General features: G+C 46.3%; 1 protein-coding gene across 1 annotated transcript in view; it reads left to right on the top strand.

Moving 5' to 3' along the window:
• Positions 1–22537, top strand: part of GRHL1 (grainyhead like transcription factor 1) — a 46168-nt gene extending 23631 nt beyond the window's left edge. Inside the window, exons 9-16 of the mRNA XM_060117272.1 lie at positions 8449–8607; positions 13073–13124; positions 14406–14545; positions 15634–15671; positions 17765–17856; positions 18194–18279; positions 20789–20853; positions 22215–22537. Of these exons, the coding sequence (XP_059973255.1) occupies positions 8449–8607; positions 13073–13124; positions 14406–14545; positions 15634–15671; positions 17765–17856; positions 18194–18279; positions 20789–20853; positions 22215–22329 (747 nt within the window). The 3' untranslated portion in view covers positions 22330–22537. The remainder of the gene's footprint in view (positions 1–8448; positions 8608–13072; positions 13125–14405; positions 14546–15633; positions 15672–17764; positions 17857–18193; positions 18280–20788; positions 20854–22214) is intronic.
• The last annotated feature ends 490 nt before the right edge of the window (positions 22538–23027 follow it).

Below are 23027 nucleotides of genomic sequence, written 5' to 3' on the forward strand. Positions count from 1 at the left end.
TGAGTCATAACGGATAATAAGAACTAGCTGAGCATTCAGAACCCAGAATGAGCCTATAAACTTGATGTGTGTGAGTACAGAGCTCAGATCGGGGCTGGACATCCAAGGCAAGTGGGCGGAGGGGAGGTAGGGACCAGATCCTGAAGGCCCTGTGGTGCCCTAGTGAGGACCTTGGACGTCTCCCTGTAAATCAGTTGTCTCAAACCCTTGGAGTCTGTGGACCAAGTATATTGGGGTTGGAATTTCTTTGCGTTTTCAATTCAGTGTTTAGACTTTTAAAATCACAAGTATATTCTGGTGCCAATTGCTGCCAGGAGGATGCAGTGCTAGTGTTTGTGCTTAGGTGTTAGGTTTGAGCTAGATAAAGGCCAGGTGAATTCTTAGGGTGCTGTGTGATCAAACATTATGTAGCTATTTGAATAGAGTCATATTTCTCAGACTAGGATTGGATATGTTTTTAGGGGTTGAGGAATTTTTTTTTCTCTTTTAAAAAGGATACATGGGGCCTCCCTGGTGGCGCAGTGGTTGAGAGTCCGCCTGCCGATGCAGGGGACACGGGTTCGTACCCGGGTCCAGGAAGATCCCACATGCCGCGGAGCGGCTGGACCCGTGAGCCATGGCCGCTGGGCCTGCGCATCCGGAGCCTGTGCTCCGCAACGGGAGAGGCCACAACAGTGAGAGGCCCGCATACCGCAAAAAAGAAAAAAAAAAAAAAAAAAAAAAAAAAAAAGGATACATGTATTATTCACATTTGAGAGGTACTGCTCTCGGTGGTGGAAAATATGGCTAGAAAGGCGGATTGCATCACATACGGCATTTGACTGCTAAGGAATTTAGTCTATTACATAGGCAGTGGTGAGCCACTGAAAATTGTTGAGTAAGAATAAATGATTAAGATTCTGTGGTGATACTGGTGTTTGGTGATTGCCTAATGTCAGGGAAGCAGTCTCTCTTTTTTCATTTCTTTTCCTGATTTGTAGCCATTTTACTGTTTAAAGGGCCCTCTCCTAGTGGCTGGAAGAAAGAAGGGTTAATTTATGTAAATTTATATTAGCTCTTTTTTTTTTGTCAAGTCTTTTCATTTGTTTTTTTGGCGGGGGGGAGCACTGTTGTGTGTATTTAAAGTTTTGTGAGGATTTGAAGCTTGTTAAATTAAGATTCGGAGATAATAGCTGGATTTTTATATACCTGTGGTTTTTCTATCTCTCGTTACCAGCTTTTAACTCAGTACCATTTAGTAGTAGCAGGCATTAGGAGAATACACAAAATATACTAAACACTGGAAGAAATGTTTAAAATGGGTCACACGTAATTCCTGCCATCAAGGGGCTTAGAGCACTTATAATCACAGTGTGACAGAGTGACCAGGTGTTCAGTAGAGGTGACGGGGGTGTGGATACCAGGCCCTTGGCCTGAAATAGAAGCTCACAGTAGGGCCACAGGGTGCTGGGGGCAAGGCTACTTATCACAGTGTGTTAGATAGTAAAACAGGGTTGTAATTCTTTTGGGGTAGTTAGGGAACCGCATCTCAGAGAAGTTCTATCACTTGTTACTAGGTCTTTATTTATAAGAGAGATGTCAGTAGAGAATGGAATAAAAGTTACTTTAAATTGAGGGGCAGAGAAAATAAAGATCCCCAAAGTGTGTGTAAAAATTCCTGTAAAGGAGGTGTGAAACTAGAATGGGAGTTTGGAGCTGGGTTTTGGAGGGCCTTAAGAATTTGGGTCCCTTCCTTCAGACTCTGGAGAAGCACTGCAGCTTGTTAATGACTTAGTTATCCCGGTCACTGAGGTGGCATTATGTGGCTGAACTCCTGTGACCTCTCACTCTTACGAGCATTATGCTTTGTTACTCTATTGTAGTGTAAAAATCAGAGCCCTTCAAATGAAAACTTTATCCCTTAAAAAAACTTAATTAAAAAGAAAACTTTATCCAAGCTGTCATAAGAGTGGTTCATATAATGTTCTTAGTGAATCTAAAGGTTCACATTTTGAAATTTTTTATTCCACTCATTGAGAAAACCATGTTATGGAAGTCAAAGGAAATGATTTTCACCATTTTAGAAGCAATGTTATAATAACGTGTAAAATTCCACCTAAATCTCTCAGTGGGAAAAAAAATTAAAACTATATTATTTGGCTGTCAGGTTCCTGTACAGGAATAATAATATAGAATGAGTATTACTGTTGTGGTAACTTTTTGAAAAGGAGCAGCCTTTTTGTTTATGAAAATTATCCTAGTGTATTTAAGTGAGTCAGTTTCATCATTTAGCTTCTGACTCACCTGCTTATAATTTTTGAAACTTCTTCCTGATGAATTCCAAGTGCTTTGTTAATGCTTTCTTTCTGTGAATTAGGTGGGTGAAAAATTATTTCTAGAATATCTCCCAACAAATGAAACTCACTTGTCAAAGCTCATACATCTGACTACTCCCTTTAGACTAAAGAGTCCATAAGTTTTCTGGAATTGTGCCTTGGTTTGTGGAATTGATGGTAAAGCCCCCAAAGAACAGGAGAGTTGGGGGTTTATAACATTTGATCTCAGTTGCTTTCACTCTACCGACTGGGAAATGAACTGCTGATTGTGACCTGTGTTTTGAGCAGATTAGTTCCCTGTGTCTTTCTTCTCCTTTTCTTTCCATTTGAGGAGTAACAGTGGACACAGCAGCTGGCTAGTGAACAGTATTGTGCAGCTGCCATAATGCTTCCTGGAAAAATCATCATGAATTAGTTCAAGATCTGATTTCTTGTTGGTTCTGTGCTTATAAACATTTGGAATGAAAGTATCTATACAAGTTACTCCTTTGATAATGTAAATCTTTATTCTGTTGTTTTTTTCTCATTTTCAAACTGAGGTTTGAAAACAAGATCAAATCTTTTGAAAAATTCTAAGTGCATGAAAACAAAATTAAATTTTTTGAGAAGTTCTAAGTGCATGAATTCTCGGCCAAGAATGAGGAACTGTCTTAGAAAAATGGGCTGGACACTTAAAGAGGAATCTTGCTGAGCATCTTTCCACCTGTTTAGCAGGGTTTTTTGTGGTTAGTTTTTTTTTTTCTCTCTAGTGATTTTAGATGGGAACATTAGTTGCTCATCTTTTGAGATTTATGTTCCAATTATTTGAATAAAATCAAACTTTTCCTCCAAATAAGTGGCGAGGAAGTATGAAAACAGAGAAAAGGTCATTACTTGAGTTCTTAAAGATCTTTATTTATGTCCTTCTAGAGAAGGAAGGTTGTGTATCTTTCAGCCTACTCTCAGACTTCAGAAATAGGGCATTTTAAGTGTGTCTGTGTGTGTGTCTGTGTGTGTGCTGCACACACACGTGTATTTTATAGAAGAGGAGCTGGATGTGCAATAATCCATCTTCCTTTTCACCTCTTTCCCACCTTCTGTAGGTGATATTGGAGTTTTTCTGTAATCTCATTATAGAAAATATTTCTCTGCACAATGAGTACGGTCTGAACATTTGTTTTATCCAGACTTGGGTGACTTGGCCTGTTGTCCAAGGCCAAGTCAAGGCCAAGTCACCCAAGGTAGAGCCCACCTCAGGTGTTAACGCTGTGAGGAACAGAACACATCCACCATGTTGCCGCCCCACGACCCAGAGCACAGCTCTGCCTCGTGTTCCTGCACTTGCTCTCTCCCTGTTTTGGGTGCTGCTGATTAAAGATTGTCACCTTCCTAAATAAAGATTCACAGACACTGACTGAGCTTCTCCAGCAGAACTTAGTGTAGTCCGTCCACGAGCGTGGGCTGCATTGATCAAGAGTGTGGGTGTGTGGGTGAAGGTCACACTAAGGGGAAGTCCATAGCGGGTATCTTCTCAGGAGGTCACCTGCGGGGAACGTGGAAATACTGAATTACAAAAAGGGGGGTGGTGCTTCCTCGCTGTTTTTACCACATTGTGATGTCGTAAGGATCAATTACTATCCCAGCAGCTTAGAGAATGGTGTGGCTCAGGGGGTCAGCAAACTGCAGCTCTCAGGCCCTGGCCAGCCAGGGGCCTGTTTATGTGAATAAAGATTTTTCAAGATATCGCTACCCACATCTGTACATATATCGTCTCTGGTGGCTTTCACACCGTTACTGCAGAGTTGGGTGGTCGCATGGGGCCCACAAAGGCGAAAACTCTATCAGGCCCTTTTGCAGAAAAAGGTAACCCACTGCTGGTTTAGATAAATACGTGAAAGCCACTTTAGGTGTCTGCATTGTACTTCTTCTTGGTCGTGTTTGTTCACTGCACCCTCGGCATCTTCCTCCTCTTGCTAAAAACCTGTGAGCTGAGCGTGTGCTGTGTACCAGGCCCCAGGAACAGGAAGGGCTGCTTGCATGTTGTACCTGTCCTCCGTGGGCACGACGCCACCGGCCAGTCTCACGCCCGAACACACAGTTCATCCATACATGTCAATCCCCGTGAAAATCAAACGTCACATGAGGGATAAACATAAGAAGTAAAGTCTGACAGGTTTTTAATAGGTTTTTTTCTGGTCTCTGTCTTCTAAAGTAGGAGTTCTTGAGAATTTACACGACCTTATTGAATAGCAAAGTTGAGCAGATGCTTTCATCTGTATCTTTCCTTTGATTAAATGAATATTATTCTTATTTGATAGGGCTGTACCTCTGTAAAAAAATTTTTTTTAATTAAAAACAACCTGATGGGATACATATAAATACATGTAAGCACATCGGAACTCTTTCAAGAAAGGAAACCATATATTGGGACTCGTTTTAATAACCTCAGAGTTTTGGAGCCAAAGGAGATCTTTTATCGCTCAAAGTGTGTAAGTACATAGAAGATTAATTACTTGACAGCGGTGGTTTTTATCCCGGCTGATCACGAGAATTACCCAGGGGGGACATAAGACAGTTCTCGAGCCTGAAACCCACCCCGGGCGTGGGAGCAGGAACTGTAGGCGTGGCCTCACCGTCACCGTCTCAGGTACAGGCTGACAGCCCGGGGATTCCAGGTGAGTCAGGGTGTGAAGCACTCGAGCTCCCAGGCAGGATTATGCTCCGGCCACATTTCGAGAACCACTGCTTTGTAAGAGTCTTAACTTTATACAGGTAGCTAGTATGATAACTTTAAGTGGCAGCTTCACATGGTACTCTTAAAAGAACATGATTTGTAAAAAGTGATTGATCAACGTATTACACAAAATTATTGTCACTAGAAATACAGAGTAGGGATATAGGATTCATCGTCTTTCAGTGTAAATATGCTGGGACTGCAGTTGAAAGTCATCTAGAGATCGTTGTCTAATCCAAGCCTGTGTTTGACAGTGGGGGACCCTTGCCCACGTCACGGCACAGTTAGTGACAGAGCTGGGACCACAACTTAGGCGTTTTGATGTTCAGACCAAAGCCTTTCCTGTTGACCACGTTACCTCTTGCTAGAACATATATAAGGCATCTTGCACCCTTGCCAGCCTTTGGGTGAGGCTTAAACACGGCATGCGTGTCCCCCTCGGGGCCAGCTGTCCCTGTGACTGTCAGCTTGTTCTTGTGCCGCCCCCATTTTTCTCCTGCAGGGCTTCAGCCCACTGTTCTGTACCTCGTGTCCCTGGCCTAGATACCGCACAGCCCGTTCACTGTTTACTGGTATGTTTATGTGTTTATCTAGAGAAGGTGGCACTTTTTTAATGCTGAGTTAGGGACGCCGTACACTTTCTCTGACACATTTTTTTTTTAAATATACAAATCAATTTTACTGCAAAGTAAAGGAGCTGTTACAGTGGAGGATTACTGGACTGAATGTCAATATTATGACATAGTATGAGTGTGTTTCATGTTTGGTAATTGCAATCATTGTTGCTTTTGTTGTGGTCATCCATTTACAATGCTTGGTGTCAGTTTATTTATCTCTCTCTTTTTTTTTTTTTGCAATAGTATTTTTTTTATTAGTTTCTGCTTTATAACAAAGTGAATCAGTCATACATATACATCTGTTCCCACATCCCTTCCCTCATTCATCTCCCTCCCTCCCACCCTCCGCATCCCACCCCTCCGGGCGGTCACAAAGCTCTCTGACACATTTAGAACACCGCCAGGTTTAGAAAGAGTTGATATGAAAATAGGAGAAGCATGTCCATAAGAAAGCAGTTGTAAGTGATCATGAATAAAAAGAAAGCAATTGTAAGTGATCATAACAGTGAGAGTAATGTCTTTCTGAAGGCTGCATGTTTATACTGATCCTGGGATCTGGCTCCTGCTTATTTTTCTGCTTTGAATAGAAACTTGACACTGGGAAGCAAGGGCAGGTTAGGTTTTAGGTTGGATTACCGTGAAATCTTCTTGTAAAGGGAACATCACTTTGGGTCAAAGACTTCCTGGAATTGTTGAGGGTAAAGTGTAACTTTCCCAGGCATCTGTTTTTGAGTTAGGAATCGAGCCGGGTGGCCTGGAATGATGGAGAAAATTTCAGATTTTCCATTTAGTTGTAAAATGAAAAATGTGGTGGTTTGGTTACTTTATGTACTCAGTTGTTTGCGTGAACTATTGTCTTTCTGTCTGCCTTTCTGTTTGTCCTTTCATCTATTCCATAGACTATCTTTTTAACTTTGATTTATGGATTATATATGAAATGGTTTTTTAAAAATGTATAGGAAAAGATATAAATTCAAAGCACTAAGTTTCTGTAGTGGATTTGAAATTCATGTGTGCCACTTTTGCCTACATATCTAGATTTATGTATTTAAAAAATGAGAGCAATTTGCTTATTCGCTGAAAATTACTTAAATGAAAAGAAAAAATCATAGGTAAGATAAGGCAGTCCTAGATCAGGAACCGTGTCAAGTGGAGAAATGGACCCAGCCTGCTGAGTATTTACGATCTAGTCAGGGACATAAAACATACACATATAAAAAATGGCAAACCATTCCAGGTAGTAAAGGAAAGCCAAGTGATTTGTCTATAGGATAAGAAGTTGGTTTGGGAAACAGAGGCAGCCAGGAGTGAAGGGGAAAGTCTTTTATGTGAATCCCAGCCCTTTGCTTTCTACCCTGGGGGCAGTTTAAAAGGTCTCTCCAGGCCTCACCTGTAAACAGAGGATAACAGGCCCTCCAGGCTGTGCTGACGACACCAGGTCCAGGTCGCGTGTGTGAGGTGCATGCCCAGCACGACAGCTCGGTGCTGCTGGCTCCGTGTCACAGTGCGGGCTGAATGCAGACAGTCTGGGAGCAGGGCCTTGAGGCGGACCTTTAGATGGAGAGCAGCAGAGAGGAGCTGTGGAGGGGACCGGCCTGCGACAGGAGGGGACAGGAGCAGGAGGAGGGACAAGGACAGAGGGGAGGCCGGGCCACGCTGTCAGCGCGTCCTCGGCTGCAGAGGGCGGACGGGGCTGAGTGGAGGGGCGGGTGAGGGGCGATTTCTCAGTCTGTTTATTTGGACAAGTTCTCAGTCTTTTTAGGATGTTTTGGTCTCTTGCTACTTAAAAACAGTATATAGACTAGAGCAAGAATAGAAGCCCTGATTCAGCATTTTGCACACCTTCTGGAGAGTGTTCTTTGTCCCGTGGCTATAATTCTCTTCTCCTTACCCCCTGTTCCCACTCCGTGCTCTCTTCTCTTACCTTCTGACAGGTTTCCCCCCTCTGCTGACTGAGTCGTCTCCCTCCCTCTCTGGCTCTTGCTTCAGCCAGCGGCACCCCGCACGACTGTGGCGGATCTGTGTTTGGTTGTTAGGGCTACAGGGTTGTCACCCCACGCAGGTCTGGCGGGAATCCAGAGCAAGGGTCTAGGGTCTTCAAAATGCGCCAACCGGTTTTAAAAACTGTAATTCCAATAATACCCACTATGTGGTGCCCATGCATCAGAAATAAATTCTAAAACTACAGCATTGACAGGGAGCGCAAAAACCTGTGACCAGGTGTGGAGAGGTTAAAATCCAGGCTCACAAATAGGGGGCGGGGCGGGACGGGGCGGCGGGGGAGGGGGGTGGGGGGAACGGAGCGTGTTCGTGATCTGTACAAGGTTCACCTGGGTCTCTCTAAGGAACAGTTTCCTAAATTCCAGAATATTTGGACATAGATGTTACAGGTCATCCTAGGAGGTGGTATAGATATAAAGACAGGGGGATCCCCAAAGAGTTTGTTGCAAGCTCTAAAACAGCTGCAAAGAGAATGTATACCATTTGGAACATTCAAAAATGACATCAAGAAAGACAACCAGCCTCAGCCCCACCGTATGATACTAAATAAGTGTTGTGGGGGAGAATTGGCAGGGGGTCAAAGCTGCTGTCTGTTTTTTCCCTTTAAGGTCTGCATTCTTAGGACCAAAGGTGATTTTAAAGTAAACCCTTTGTTACCTCTTTAAAAAATCTTTTAACCAAGAAGCTGAGCTCTCATTTAGAACATATTTGGATAGGTTCAGTGACATTACTCTTTTTACAAGCTGTGCAAAGGTTGACTGTCAGTGCCTGGTGCTTACAGAACCTTTTCTTCGCTTTGCAGGTTTTCATCTCCGTGAACTGCTTAAGCACAGATTTCTCTTCTCAGAAAGGTGTGAAGGGGCTGCCTCTGAACATTCAGATAGACACCTACAGCTATAACAACCGCAGCAACAAGCCTGTGCATCGGGCGTACTGCCAGATAAAAGTCTTCTGTGACAAGGTAAGGCTGCCGACTCGGCAGGGACACTTAGAATACAGTGTGCAGGGGGCACCCTTCCTCACAGGACAAGACCAGGAGCTGTTTAAGTTCAATAAGAATGTATTGCTGATAATACAAGATAGCTTATTTTAAATAAGCAATTCATGCTTTAGCCGCGCAAAATCACATTATATAGGGGAGAAAAATAATCTCCTTTTGACTGAAAAACTGGAAGGGTCGATGAGCACATTTTGCCAGGCGTGTCTGATAGGGTGGCACACAGGGACTCATGCCAGCTGCAGCCAACCCTTGGTGGCCCCTCAGCTTACGGGGACCTGCAGGCCACGGCTGCGGTGTTGGAGCTCTTCCTGAGCTCTGGGTCTGAGGACTCTGCCCATGTGTTATCACTGGCTCACCTCCCTCCAGGCTGTTTGGCAAGTGGTCAGCCAGCTCACTAAGGCAGGAGAAAATGAGCTGCAGATTCTTCTTGACAGCAGCAGGTAGGCAGGAGGAGAGAGCACAGGCCCCAATGATGTCAGTGTCATTTCGTTTCTCCGGTGTGACGCCCTTTTTTCTGGAGAAGAGATGTGCACTTTTGCCAGGTGCAGAGCGGGGGGCTCAGCTGGATTAAATCCAGAGAGAAGCTGTAGGCCCACACTGGTTTGGGGTTTGGAGACAGTGGTATCCTCAAGAACGGGGCGGAGCCGTCTGCTGAACTAAGATTGAAGAAGACTCTGACTTTTCCCACTCAGAAATGTCGGACTGTATTGCTTTTGCCAGTCTCCTCTTTTCATCCCGTTAAAACCTCTCTGTTGTTAAGATTTTTAGAAGGAAACTGGCAGTGTATGTGCCATCAGGGGTCTGGTATCCTGGCCTGTGTTCTGGGTGCGCAGAGCAAGCCTGAGGCCCTCCAGGCCCAGAGGACTCCCTCACACACCCAGGCTCAGCGATGTTTGCCGAGTCCGGCCACGTGCCTGATAATGTGCGAGGTGTGTTAGTTCTCTGCTGCTGTTAACAACGTACCACAAACTTAGTGGCTCAAAACTACACACATCCATCATCTTACAGTTCTGTAGGTCCGAAGTCTGACCCAAGCCTTACTGGGCTAAAATCAAGGTGTTGGAAGACTGATTCCTTTCTGGAGTCTCTAGGGGAGAACCTGTTTCCTTGCTTTTCTGCTTTCCAGAGGCCGCCCGCATTCCTTGGCTCATGGCCCCTTCCATCTTCAGAGCCGTCCTCACACGTGCTCCTCTGGCTCTCCTGCTGTTGTGGACCCTTGTGATTAGATTGGGCTCACGCAGGTGCCCCAGGATACTCTTCCTGTCTTAAAGTCAGCTGGGGAGCAGCCTCCTTCTCCTTTGCTGTGTAAGCTGACAGAGTCACAGGTTCTAGGGTTCAGACGTGGGCAGCTCTGAGGGGCATTAGTCTACCCACCGCAGTGCTTTAACATGTGCTGCTTTTTTTTTTTTTTCTGATACGCAGGCCTCTCACTCTTGTGGCCTCTCCCGTTGTGGAGCACAGGCTCCGGATGTGCAGGCTCAGCGGCCATGGCTCATGGGCCCAGCCGCTCCGCGGCATGTGGGATCTTCCCGGACTGGGGCACGAACCCGTGTCCCCTGCATCGGCAGGCGGACTCTCAACGACTGCGCCACCAGGGAAGCCCCATGTGCTGCATTTTACAGATGACAAGTTACATCTGCTGTAGCGCAGGGATTTCTGACCCGAAGTCACATCTCTTTCCTTCATACCACATTCTTCTTTTTAGCCAAAAGACAAACTATTGGAATCTCCATGTTCTTTTTTTAAAAATCTAGGGAGAAATTAAAGTTTTTATCTGTTTAAAATTTTTTCTGACATCTGCTGTTTCATTTATTTGTTTGTTTGTTTGTTTGTTTGTTTTGGCTGCATTGGGTCTTTGTTGCTGTGCACGGGCTTTCTCTAGTTGCAGCAAGCGGGGGCTACTGTGCTTTGCGGTGCGCAGGCTTCTCATTGTGGTGGCTTCTCTTGTTGTGGAGCACGGAATCTAGGCACGCGGGCTTCAGTAGTTGCAGCATGCGGGCTCAGTAGTTGTAGCTGGCGGGCTCTGGAGCACAGGCTCAGTAGTTGTAGCGCACGGGCTTAGTTGCTCCGCGGCATGTGGGATCTTCCCAGGCCAGGGCTTGCACCCGTGTCCCCTGCACCGGCAGGCGGATTCTTAACCACTGTGCCACCAGGGAAGCCACCCACTGGCTTTTGAACACGTGGCCTGAGGCTCCGGTAACTGTGTTCATGTCTAATTTCCGTGTCAGTTCTGGGTTGTTTCAGTGGTTTGATCGTCTTCCTCACTCTTGGTCTCCTGCCTCCCTGCATGCCTGGCATCTCACTGGACACCAGGCGTGTGAGTTTTACCTTGTTGGGTGCTGGTTGTTTCTGTCATCCTGTGAATCTTCTTGAGCCTCGTCCTGAGATCTAGTGAAGTTCCTTGGAAACAGGCTGATCTCCCCAGGTCTCCCATTTCTGGTCTGCTGGGCGGGTCTGGAGCAGTGCTCAGTGTCAGGCCGTTCTTCCCCACGGCTGAGGCGAGCTCTTCCTGACTCTTCTACCCAGTGCCCGTGAATTATCCGTTTTTCCAGTCTGATCGCTGGGATCAGGCACTGCTTCTGGCCCTGGCCTAGTCTTTTCAGATGTTTTCTGCTCCCCGGCTGCAGGTGGCTTCCTCACACCGTGCGCTCTCGGTGCTCTGCTGAGTGTGTGCGGCCCTCTGAAGACATCCAGAGTTCTTTCTCTCCCAGCTTTCCTCTTTGCCACTTTGCCTGCTGCCTTGATCTCTCTGCTTCGCCTCTGCCTTCTCATTCTGAGGAATCTGGCTCGTGGAGACCCCCAGACATCCCTCCCTGGGCCGCAGCCTGGAAACTCTGGAGGGTGCTCAGCACCTGGGGGTCTGGCCTCGCTGGTTTCCCGTTTCTAGGGAATTGCTCTTCTTTGTTGCCTGGCGGTGGCTGGGGCCTTCAGAATCCTTGTTTCATGCACTTTGCCATTCTGTCAGTTGTTTCTGAGCAGAGGGTAAATCTTGAGTGGAAGCAAAAGCCCCTTCTCATTCTTTGTAGATGTAGCTGATAAATAAGGAGGAAAGTGTCCTATTTTGTAAAACTTCATTTTAGGGAATATAACTTACCATCTACATGAAGTTATTGTTAGACTATCAGAAGGGCCTGAGAGGGCTTCCCTGGCGGCGCAGTGGTTGAGAGTCCACCTGCCGATGCAGGGGACACGGGTTCGTGCCCCGGTCCGGGAAGATCCCACATGCCGCGGAGTGGCTGGGCCCGTGAGCCATGGCCGCTGAGCCTGTGCGTCCGGAGCCTGTGCTCTGCAACGGGAGAGGCCACAGCAGTGAGAGGCCCGCGTACCTCAAAAAAAAAAAAAAAAAAAGAAGAAGGGCCTGAGAGATACCGACCAGCTCCAGTTGGCGACTCGAGGAGACGGGTGATCTCTGCCTGTGCTCCTCCGTCAGGGAGGTGATGTTTGCCTCAGTATCACGTAGCAATGTTGATAAGCAGGTTGTATGTTTACTGGTACGTTAGTGGAGCAACACCTTCTAAAAGGCAGAAGGGGGTTTTGTATTCCGTATTTTAAAATGTGGTTTTGTTGTACAGTCGTGCTAACATCAGTGGGATGACTTTTACTGCCTCTCTTTGCTATTAGGGAATTTATTTATAGAAAAGTAAGTCACCTTAAGTCAAGTAAGTTCATACCTGAATAACTTTGTCAAGAAATCTACGTCATCCAGAAAAAATGCCAGTGGGTCAGGCAAAAGGACTAACGGATAGTTTTGTTTTTATTGCACTCGCTTGCTTACTTTCAGGTCGTGCTTGTTACTAACAGGCCTGTGGGTTCCACTGTGTGGCACTGCCGTCCTCTGTGTGGTTGGAGCGCACTGTGTACATGTGTCCTCTTTGTAGGCCTGGGAGCATACTTTTTCTCTTTTAGGTGACTGCAGCTTTCTAGTTAAATGTTTGCTTTTCTGAGTCACAGTTGGTCCTCTCTGTCACTTAGTAGATGCCAAGTCCTTGGACAAAATCACAGTTTTCAGTGACCACATTGCCCATGCAGGAAAGTACACTCAAAGCAGGGTTAACTTTTGTTTTTTCTTTCATTTTCTTGTTAATAGACAACAAGAAAAGTCACTTGTGTCTTTGAAGCCAGTGTGTGGTACATCAATGGATTTTCTTAACTTTCCATTTAACCTGGCCACGTCCATTGTCGAGGGGAATTTTGCTCTATTTGTTTGTTTTTTAAATAAGTGTTTTCCTGTGATTTCATATAGTTAAAAATAGTTTTAAGAATGGGCTTTTTGGAGGAAACTACTGTGATAAGCTTCATGAGTATAATAAGCAATGCAGCTCATTTCCAAAGAGGAGATATTTTCCCCCCATAGGTCAGGAGAAGAGTTAAATATTTTCAAGAGGATCAGATAAACAGAACCATGTCTTGTCTTCTCTTGACCTAGGGAGCTGAACGGAAAATCAGGGATGAAGAACGAAAACAAAGCAAAAGAAAAGGCAAGTGTACTGACCCCAGCTCCCAGTTGAATGCCTGTAAGTAGAAGTGTTTTCACCAAGCATTTTAGACCTTTTCCATTCAGAACAGTGACTTGAAGGTTTCAAGCAGAAGATAGAGTAGTGGATATTTTTTACTGCTGTGAGGTGGTAGCTTTGCTTCCTTTAACCAGGTACAAGGACAGATGAGGGCTGAACTAAGTCATTTTCTGGGGAACTGCAGGAAGGATTCCTGAGTTTCTCCAGAGTTCAGACGATTTTGGCTGTCAGTTCTGCTTCAGGTTGCTGGCTCCAGTCCTGAAAAATAACACACAGTCCGCCCGAATAGCTCATGATGAAATTGGAACTTGTCTAGGTTTTTAAGAATAACACCCTTTGGAATTCAGGTTGTCTTCATTCCAAATGAGTGTGGTGGTCTTATGTTGAGTATTCTGACATTTGCAGAATCTGTAGAGCTTCTGTTTGGACATGGCACTGGGAAGCTTTTTTTCTTTTTCTCTTTTAATGTGACCAGCATTCATGTTCACAAAATCCTGTAGCTTTCAGCTAAAAGGAAAAAAAAAAGCAAGCTGCTCTGTGCGGGCAGCGCTTCATCCACAGTATGTGGGCGGCCGCACCTGTTCTCTTCGTGGCCGGCGCCCAGCAGACGTGGCCTGAGTGCAACAGTCAGGGCCCTCTCGCTGGCGTCACGCTGCAGCCTCACGACGTCACTTCAGAGAGCAGCTAACTGGCTAGGAAAGCTCGTCACTAAGCCCCGCAGGGTGGGGGATGATGGAGTCTGTAATCCGGTTAATAAGAGTTAGATAGTCATGCTGACTCTCAGCCTCCCTGCGGTTCGGTTCTGAAGATGAAGGTCTGACGTTGGGGTTCGTGTTCTGAATTCAAGCGTACATCGCTGTCAGAACAAACTATCTAATGAGGAGAGCTAGGGTGAAATTACTTCCAAATTATGTTTATACAATCATAAGTTTTAGCCTTTCGGGCAGAAACTAAACATGCTTTGCCTCTGTTCTGGATCTTCTGGTTGTGTGTGTCTGTGTGTGCTTGAAGATGGCTTTTTCTCTCCTGATTTTAATAAGATGTGCAGTTGATTTTAGTGCAAATACAAACAACCTGTTCCTTCACATAAGCTGCAATTTTTCTCAGTTCAGGCAGCGTGACCTGTATTCGATATTCTTCTACAATTTAAGTTTCTTAAACAGCGAGGAAAATGCTCTCTGGCCTGCGTCCAGTCTGCGTGTGTAAGCTGTTGACTGTGGTGTCCTCTTTGTTTTCTTTTTTAAGTTTCTGATGTCAAAGTACCACTGCTTCCCTCTCACAAGCGAATGGATATCACGGTTTTCAAGCCCTTCATTGATCTCGACACGCAGCCCGTCCTCTTCATTCCTGACGTGCACTTCGCCAACCTTCAGCGGGGCGCTCACGTAGGTAACCAGGATCCCAGGGTGGCTGCAAGGAAGTGACACTCCACAGAAAGAAAGTCTTTGGCATCGTTCATGGCAAACAGAAGCCAAAACTTCGTGAGGTCAGGCCAGTGTTAGGTGTCAGCTCTTTGGAGTGTTCGGTTTGGGCAACATGATGTCCCTGCAGTCAAGTGTGTGTAAGCATTGTTGGTGGAACCACAGTGCAAGACCCGGCAAGTTAATTCTGTGTGAATTTATCTCTTTGTATCTTAGCTCATTTAAAAGATACTGGAATAGTAACAGAATTTGGAGTTTGAGTCTGTGATCCTGTGAATTTAACTTACATGGGTCTGGACAGGAGGGAAAAGCCAGATGAATGCCTGGGGTGGGATCCTTAATGGGGTAAAGAACATCTGAGGGCTCTCTCTACGGTTTAAGTTAGGGGATCATCATTGGCACATGTTCGGCTGTGTTTTGGCGACTAATGTGAAATTTAACAAATACGCAGTCAGCTTTGCTTGGAGCAGAAACTCAGTGGAGGTAGGACGTGGGTGGAGTGGAGCGTGCCCGCCGAGCTGAGCTCAGAGAAATACCCCAGAGACATCTGCCATGCACTTTGTACACAGATTCCTACAGACAGATGAGTTTTCAGAATTCTGCAGGAAAGTCACTGCCAGCGTCTTCAGTTTCTAATGAGAAGCTTTGGGGTGAGCAGGGGTCAGCAGTCTTGTGCTGTAAAGGGTCAAATAATAAACATTGTAAGCTTTTGGGGGTCAGACGGTCTCTGTTGTGACCACTCACCTGTGCCACTGTGGGGTCAGAAGCACCGTAAACGCTGCGCCATGAACGGGTGTGGCCGTGTGCCAACAGTAAGCAGGCATGGGGCCAGACTTGTCTCGTGGGCTGTAGTTTGCCAACCCCTGAGTTAGAGGAGTTCAAGACATCCCCAAGAATCTGGGCATTGAAAAATAAGACTAGAGGATTTTGTATGAGATTGGTCACATTCAAAATTATTTTCATTTTAGGAATAATTCATTTAAGGTCTAAAGTATTTTAGCATATTCTTGAAAAGCAACCTTTTTTTTTTTTTTTTTTTTTTTTGGTCTTAGGTCCTTCCCATTGCCTCAGAAGAATTGGAGGGTGAAGGGTAAGATTTATGTTTTGTTTTAGCAAATTCTTTTTATTTTGAAACAATCTCAAACGTATAGAATAATTATAATACAAAGAACTCATTTTTTCCTGAGCCATTTGAGAGTAAGTTGTGGACCCAGGGACCCATCCACCATTCCTAAATACTTTGGTGTGTGTTTCCACAAATGAGGATGTTCTGCTGCGTAAAGAAGTCAGGATATTGACATTGAGACCTTAGTACCAGCCAGTCCATGTTCCCATCCAGGCTTTGCCAGTTGTTCCAGTGATACCCTTTATGGCAAGGAAAGGTCCAGTTCAGACCCCCACAGTGTACTTAGTTGTCCTGTCTCCTTAATCTCCTTCAATCTGGAATGGCCTCAGTCTCTCCTTGACTTTCCTGAGCTAATACTTCTGAAGGTTACAGACCCGTTGTTTTGTACGACATCCCTCTGTCTGGGTCTGTCCTTCGTTTCTTCTTGGTCGGGGTAGATGGTGCATCTTGGCGGGAACGTCACAGACAAGGCCCTGCTCTCAGTGTGTCCCGTCGGGGGCACACGCTTTCAGTGCACCCCGCGGCTGGTGACGTCTGCTCTGATCGCTTGATTCAGGCGGTGTCTACCAGGCTTCTCACTGTGGAGTTACTCTTCTCCTTTTGTAGTAAGTGTTTTGAGGGGAGGTGCTTTGTAGCTTTGTAAATATCTCATTCCTTGCCCCACTTTTCATTTCTTCATTTACATGTTTATATCAGTATGGACTCGCGGTTTCTGCTCACATTATCCGGGGGCCACGGGGTCCCTCAAGCTTGCTCCTGGATCCCTTTGACACGACCCTCCTGTCCTCACTGCTCGAGCACTTCCTCACTTTCAGGCAGAGTGTGTTCCAGGTACTTGCGTTTTCCCTTCTCCGGCCCTCAAGTCAGCCTCTTCTCTAAGAAACCCTGGTTCCTTAGTGGAGACTGGGCTTTAGAAACCCAGAGGAGGCCTCTGGGTGTGCTTGTTGCTGTTGAGGTGTTGCTGCTCCCCGCACTTGGGGGCACCCTCCTTGGCCCACACCAGCAGCCCTCCCGCTCAGCACTCTACCGTGTTGAGGGTCCAGTCCCCCTCTCTGGGCCACCCTGGCTCCCCGTGCCCACCCGAATTGGCCACAGGCCTTCTCTCTGCCTCTTTAACTCATTGTGTTCTCAGACGTAAATCCTGCAGGTGCTTTCGTTGGAGGCCTGTTACGTGCTGGAAGCTGAGACGGAGGATTTTAAGGGCCTATTCTGGAAGTGATGACTCTGCTCAGAAGCAAAGCACTTAGTTCATTTTCAGTTTGTTTTGCTATTTTCTTGCTCACCTACTCTGAACCTCACAACATCGAACACCGCGTAACTTGTGACTTTGAAAGCCAGTCACTCTGATCTTTTCACTTCTTTCTCCAAACATACTGTAAACATTTCCCCTTTTTATTTCCACTGACACTGCTGTATTTTAACCCTTTGGAGTTCTATGCTACGGATTGTCTCCAAAGTCCTCCAACCGGTTCTTCTGCTTGTAGGTCCTGGAGTCCCCTCCGATCTCTAGCACACACTGATTACAGCATTCTTGTCTCACAGAACTTTCAGATTCCCTGATAACTGCAACATAAAATCTAGAATTCCTCAGAGCTGAATGATCAAGATTTTCTAGATTAGATTTATCTTCTTCTGGAACATTCTGTTTCAGCCAGCCTGGCTTTGCATTTTCCTGCTCACACTTCCTCCCTTTTTGGACATGCCCTCTCCTCTGTTACCACCTTCCTGTACGTCTCAGACCCCACGTCCTTCATAAGTGTTTTCCTGAAAAGAAACTGCGTTCCCGCACCGGCAGCTTGAGCTGTGTTAAGAGCAGCCGGGGTGTCTGGCAGGTGCCTGAGTGTAGTCCCAGCTCTGCCATTCAGTAGTGCTAGCCTGGTTCACTTGGCATCTTTCCTTGGGCCTCAGATTTTCATCCACGAAATAAGGAAGCTGGACCAGGTAGAGAACGAAGGTCATTTTAAATCTAAGATTCAGCGATACACCCCCAGACTCCTTTTGTTTCTGCAAGTGATTTAAGATGAAGTCACTAATTGCATACTTCGGATCACCTGCAGGTCTAACTTGAAAAGGGGGCCTTATGGCTCAGAAGACGATTTTGTGATCCCTCCTCCCGCTAAGCTGAGCCGGATAGAAGAACCAAAGCGAGGTGCGTTGGTTTACATTTCCTAGTGGGAGTTTTCAGTGGGAAGTGAGCTCTGAATTTGTCAGAAGCATACATTGCTCAAACAAATCTCATCAGTGTTGACTTCCTTGAGCGTTCCTCCATCAGACCAGCTCCTGGCTTGAGCCGGGACTTCCAGCAGAGTTAAAAGAAGCTGAAAGCTGCGTTCCTTAAGACAGATTTTATATCGGTTCATGTTTGCTGTCCTTGATGTGGACGTCTCCTTTTATTTTAACCAATGCCCACGGTCTTTTTTCTTATTTTGCTCCTGTCAATGAAGTGTGTTTTTCTTTTTCCCTCCTTATTTCCGACTGGGGGTCAGTGCTGCTCTATGTGCGAAAGGAGTCGGAAGAAGTCTTCGATGCCCTGATGCTCAAGACTCCGTCTTTGAAGGGCCTGATGGAAGCTGTAAGTAAGAGGAACTTTGTGGTCCTCTTTAAAAAGTAAAAACAAACTTACATAGAATTTGATTGGAACAAATCTTACCAGAACATCTGGATTTGTGTGTGGTACTGAAGCCTTTCCTGAGTCCCAGCGCCCTGGCTGTGGCTGCAGCACGTGCCACGTTTTTCCCCACGTCCCAGGGTCCTCAGCGGCTGCAGGGCTGTCCCCACCTCAGACCGCTGCACCCAGTGCACTGGTTGGTAGATAGTAATCACTCAGCCATGTCTGATCCTCTGAATTGAGTGAATTTGTGATGACCTATGGAATAGTTTAATCTTCATAGACTTGGTTAAAGGGAGATTGCCACTTAAACTACTTAGAAGCCGGCAAAAGTTAATTCTAGTGAATAAAATCTTACAAACTTCGCGCATAAAACAGTGGCTCCTGGGTCTGCCTTTGAAACTCCTGATCTGGGGCCTGACCGAACTTGTGTCGAGATCTTACTCAGAGCCTGTTCATGAAAATGTAGACGTGTGACCAGAGACGACCACAGCCGCTCCTGCAGGATCTCAGCAAAGGGCCCACAGCAAACTGACCCCAGCCTGCCCTTAAGACATCAGAGAGAGATGTGAGAAGGGTGCCATGCTGATGTGAGAAGCGTGCCATGCTGATTTTGGCTTTGCCCCGGGGGAAATTCAGGGAATCAGCACTGTGTCTTGATATTTATCAACCTCGGCCCCCTGTAAACCATCGGGATCTTTGAGCTCAAAGCACGCCCATAACTGGGCTGGAGATAGGTTTCTCCCGGCGTCCCCCCCAACCCCTGACTACTGCAGTGTGTTGGATTCATTTAAGAAACATTTGTTAAGGGCCTGCTTTGTGCCAGGCACCATTCTGGGCCCTGGAGTTAGAAGGGTACGTGACAGTGCCAAATGGAGCTTAGATTCTAGTTAGGAAGACAGAGACAATGATGTAAACGAAGACATTACTGTGTAATGTGCCAGGTACTGAGAAATGCGATGGAGAAAGCAGGGCAGCGGGACAGAGGCTGGGGGCGCTATCACTCAGCCCCTCAGGGAGCTCGGCGTTCACAGCGGCTCTTAGCCCGTGCCTGCCACCCGTAGCCCTCTGCTTCCTGCGATTTCTCCTGGGTCCCTCTGGCTTACCTTGTCTTCTGACGGCCCTTCTTAAGAATCACGCAAACTCTTGATTATGGGGAGAGGAGAATAGGAAAAAGAGACTGACTATGCCGAATATACCTTGTTCACAGCTCACGAGGAATTCATTACAGTCTTGCATCTCCTGGGCGGGGATCACATAAATATACAAAGAATTACTCTCCAGTGGTACAGAAAAGAAATGAACTTGTTTGTATGATGGGAGCTTGGATTTGGTTTGAAATGTATGTTTTTGTTAGATTGAAAGTGATCTGAAGGTTGGTCTTCTGCGGCCCCATTTTCAGGGCCCCCTGGAGCTGTGCTCTTCAGATTGAGGCTGGGTGGGCAGTGACCCCAGTGTGGGAGTGGTCTGGACAGCAGTGCAGATAAAGCGTTTGATCTCAACTGAATCAGCTGTTTGTCCTGTAGTAATCCATCCCCTTCATGTACAGATTGCACCTGTGCCCTGAGAGGAAAACCCCCAAAGTTTGTACCGTACTGATTTCATCACACTGTGTGGACCACCCATTGGTCATGAAGGGAGGAGGGGCCACACCTTGGCCGGAGCCTTGCTGCCCTCTGGAGAGGCTCTGGGCAGCCCTGGCAGAGGTGCAGGCCTTGCTGTGATCAGGGCCTCGGTGTTCCTTCTGCGCTGTGGGATGTTAAATTGTTTCTTTCCTTCTCATAATTCTGTACCCCAAATGAACTCCTGCTTTGTGCTGGACACGTTTTAATCCCACAGCAGTCCTGGGGTGGGCGAGGTGAGATAAGAGGAGGCTGAGGGTTAGAAAGGTCACCTGCCAGTGGAAGGTGAGTCAGAACTGATCCCGCTTAGGTGTGTCTGACTCCAAAGCGAGGCCTTTGTGTGCTGCTTGAAGTACCTGTGACAAGATGGATGTGTGTCATTGTACGCTTGTCAAAACGCATGGACGTACAGCTCAGAGAGGGAACCCGGGTGGATGGTGGACTTCAGTTCCTAATGGCGACTGAGTCGCCACACTGTCGGCTCAACCACACACAACACGTGCAGCTCACTGGGGTGGGGGGCAGTGAGCAGCTCTGTACTTTACGCTCAGTTTCTCTAGAAACGTCAAACTGCTCTGTGAGGTATTAATTAAAAAAAAAACTATGGCCATATAATAGACTTACGACATCTGTAATCGCGCGAGAAATAACAAACACCCGATTCCAGCTTTCTCCAAAGGCATATAACACCCCTCCCCAGGATACAGACGGGCTCTCATCTGGGTCTTTGCATGTGCATTTGTGAGAAATGGAAAGTCGAGTGTCTGTACCACTATATTAATATATATATTGTTCGTTTGTTCAAGCCATGAAAACAGCATTTTGCGATTATTTTTCTTTTACTCTTTCAGATCTCAGACAAATATGATGTTCCCCAAGACAAGATTGGGAAAATATTCAAGAAGTGTAAAAAAGGGTGAGCAGTGACTGGCGTACTTAGTACCTCTAAATAGTGTTTATATTATACAACATTCATGTCATTCACGTGCATTTGTGCCCGGTCAAGAACCAGTTATAGAAGCATTGATGCAAGAATGTATTTTTTCGTACTAAATTATCCCATAAAGTTGATTTACTTTTCCAGGACATTTTTGTGGGTTTTTTTCAAGTAGAGTCTTTGTTCTTCCCATGCTTGGCTGCAGTGCAGTGGCTCCAAATTCCAGAACACGTGATGAAATTTACTAAGGATGACAACAATCGCTACGCCATTTATTGAGCCCTGTTGTGAGTCAGGCACTGGACTGGGCACTTCGTGTGTTATTTAATTCTCATGTTACCCTAAGACAGGTGCTACTACTCATAGTTTTTAGACGAGGAAGCCGAGGCCCAGAGAGCCTGAGAGGCTTGTCCAAGAGCAGGTGGTGAGTTAGTGCCGAGGCCGTGACTCAAGCTCTGTTTTGACCGACTGCAAAACCTTTGCCCTTCCCACTCCATCCTCCTGCCCTTGATCATGTTTTCAATCGCAGAATATTGCTTCTTTGTCCAGAAGTTAATATTTTTAGTATTGTTTTACTTAATCGTCTGTGCTGTTTGGCATGCGTAAGCAGGGTATAGAATAAGAATTTTTTGGCTTAATTCTAAAGCGCATGGAATTTCCTAGATGGGCCTAGTGGGAACGGTTGGACTTGATAGTAGTTCAGCTAAACTTTAAGGGTAATTAAATTGGGCTTCCCTGGTGGTGCAGTGGTTGAGAGTCCGCCTGCTGATGCAGGGGACACGGGTTCGTGCCCCAGTCCGGGAAGATCCCACGTGCCATGGAGCGGCTGGGCCCATGAGTCATGGCCGCTGAGCCTGCGTGCCCGCGTACCACAAAAAAAAAAAAAAAAACTTTAAGGGTAATTAAATTAAAGGGAAGATAATTTGTCAGGGAGCTCTGGCTTCAGATCATGTAGGTTAATCTTACTGATGTGCTTTCGAAAGCTGGACCAGTGAAGTGCTCCTCTGTAGACTTACTTTGTTCATTATAATAAATGCTGTTTATTGAATGATTACTACATGCTGAAATAAGAACAATAACAAGGCTGGTGTGTTTTCTCTAGCACATGCCCTGCATGGTAAGTGTTTCACCTGAGTCCCTCGTTTAATCCCTACAATAATCTTACAAGGTGGGCACTGCTGTTATACTCATTTCGTAGATATGGAAATGGAGGCGTGGGGAGGTTTCAGCAGTTTGCCTCCCGCGTCCTAGCCAGTAAGCGGCAGAGCTGACGGTGACGGCCGGGCCTGACGGCAGAGCGGGCAGGACTGAGCGGGTCTGTCTTGGCCCCCCCCTTGCAGGATCCTGGTGAACATGGACGACAACATCGTGAAGCATTACTCCAACGAAGACACCTTCCAGCTGCAGATGGAAGAGGCCGGGGGGCTGTACAAACTCACGCTCACCGAGATCTGAGGGCGCCCTGGCCCACGACTCCCAGCGAGCTCAGGGAAGCTGTCACGTGGGCCTTTGGGTTGGCAAGCCGCAGGTTCCCCAGTCAGCCACCTTCCAAATGTGGGTGGATGTCAGTGGAAGGGGTTCCTTTCCAGTTGGAGATGGTGCCGCATTTGGCTTGGAGATAGCATTGACTATATTGCATTGGCGTTTTTCAGATGACAGAGAAAGCATGTACCACGATGTTTGAATTTTCTGATATAAATACTTAGCATTAAAAGTGAAGACTTTGTTCCAAGATTTACTAGATTACCTGGGAACCTAAGGTATCTGCTACGTTATTTATAACAATATTGTCTCCTCACTGCTAGTGGGCCTGCTCACTGGTGCACGTCAGACTTGGCGTAACTCTGACTGCCTCAGGTTATGGGCACGGCGCCCCAGGAGGACCAGGTGCGCCCTTTCTCCCTCGGCCTCTCATTCCCCAGTAAATGTTTACTCCAATAGGGCAAGTTACCGAAGTCTTCCTTTGCAACTCTCTTGAACATATCAACTGCCTCTCTCATGAAGAACTTAAACGGTTACAGTGTGCGTCCGTCAAAGCTAAAGCTGCGTGTATGTAAGTGCAATACGTCTTGAAGGCCCGTGTCTGTAAATGTGTACATACCTGTCTTATATAAATAGATAATATATACATGTGGTGTCCGTGTACATATAGT

This window comes from Mesoplodon densirostris, chromosome 14, assembly GCF_025265405.1.
Source record: "Mesoplodon densirostris isolate mMesDen1 chromosome 14, mMesDen1 primary haplotype, whole genome shotgun sequence".
Taxonomy (NCBI): domain Eukaryota; kingdom Metazoa; phylum Chordata; class Mammalia; order Artiodactyla; family Ziphiidae; genus Mesoplodon; species Mesoplodon densirostris.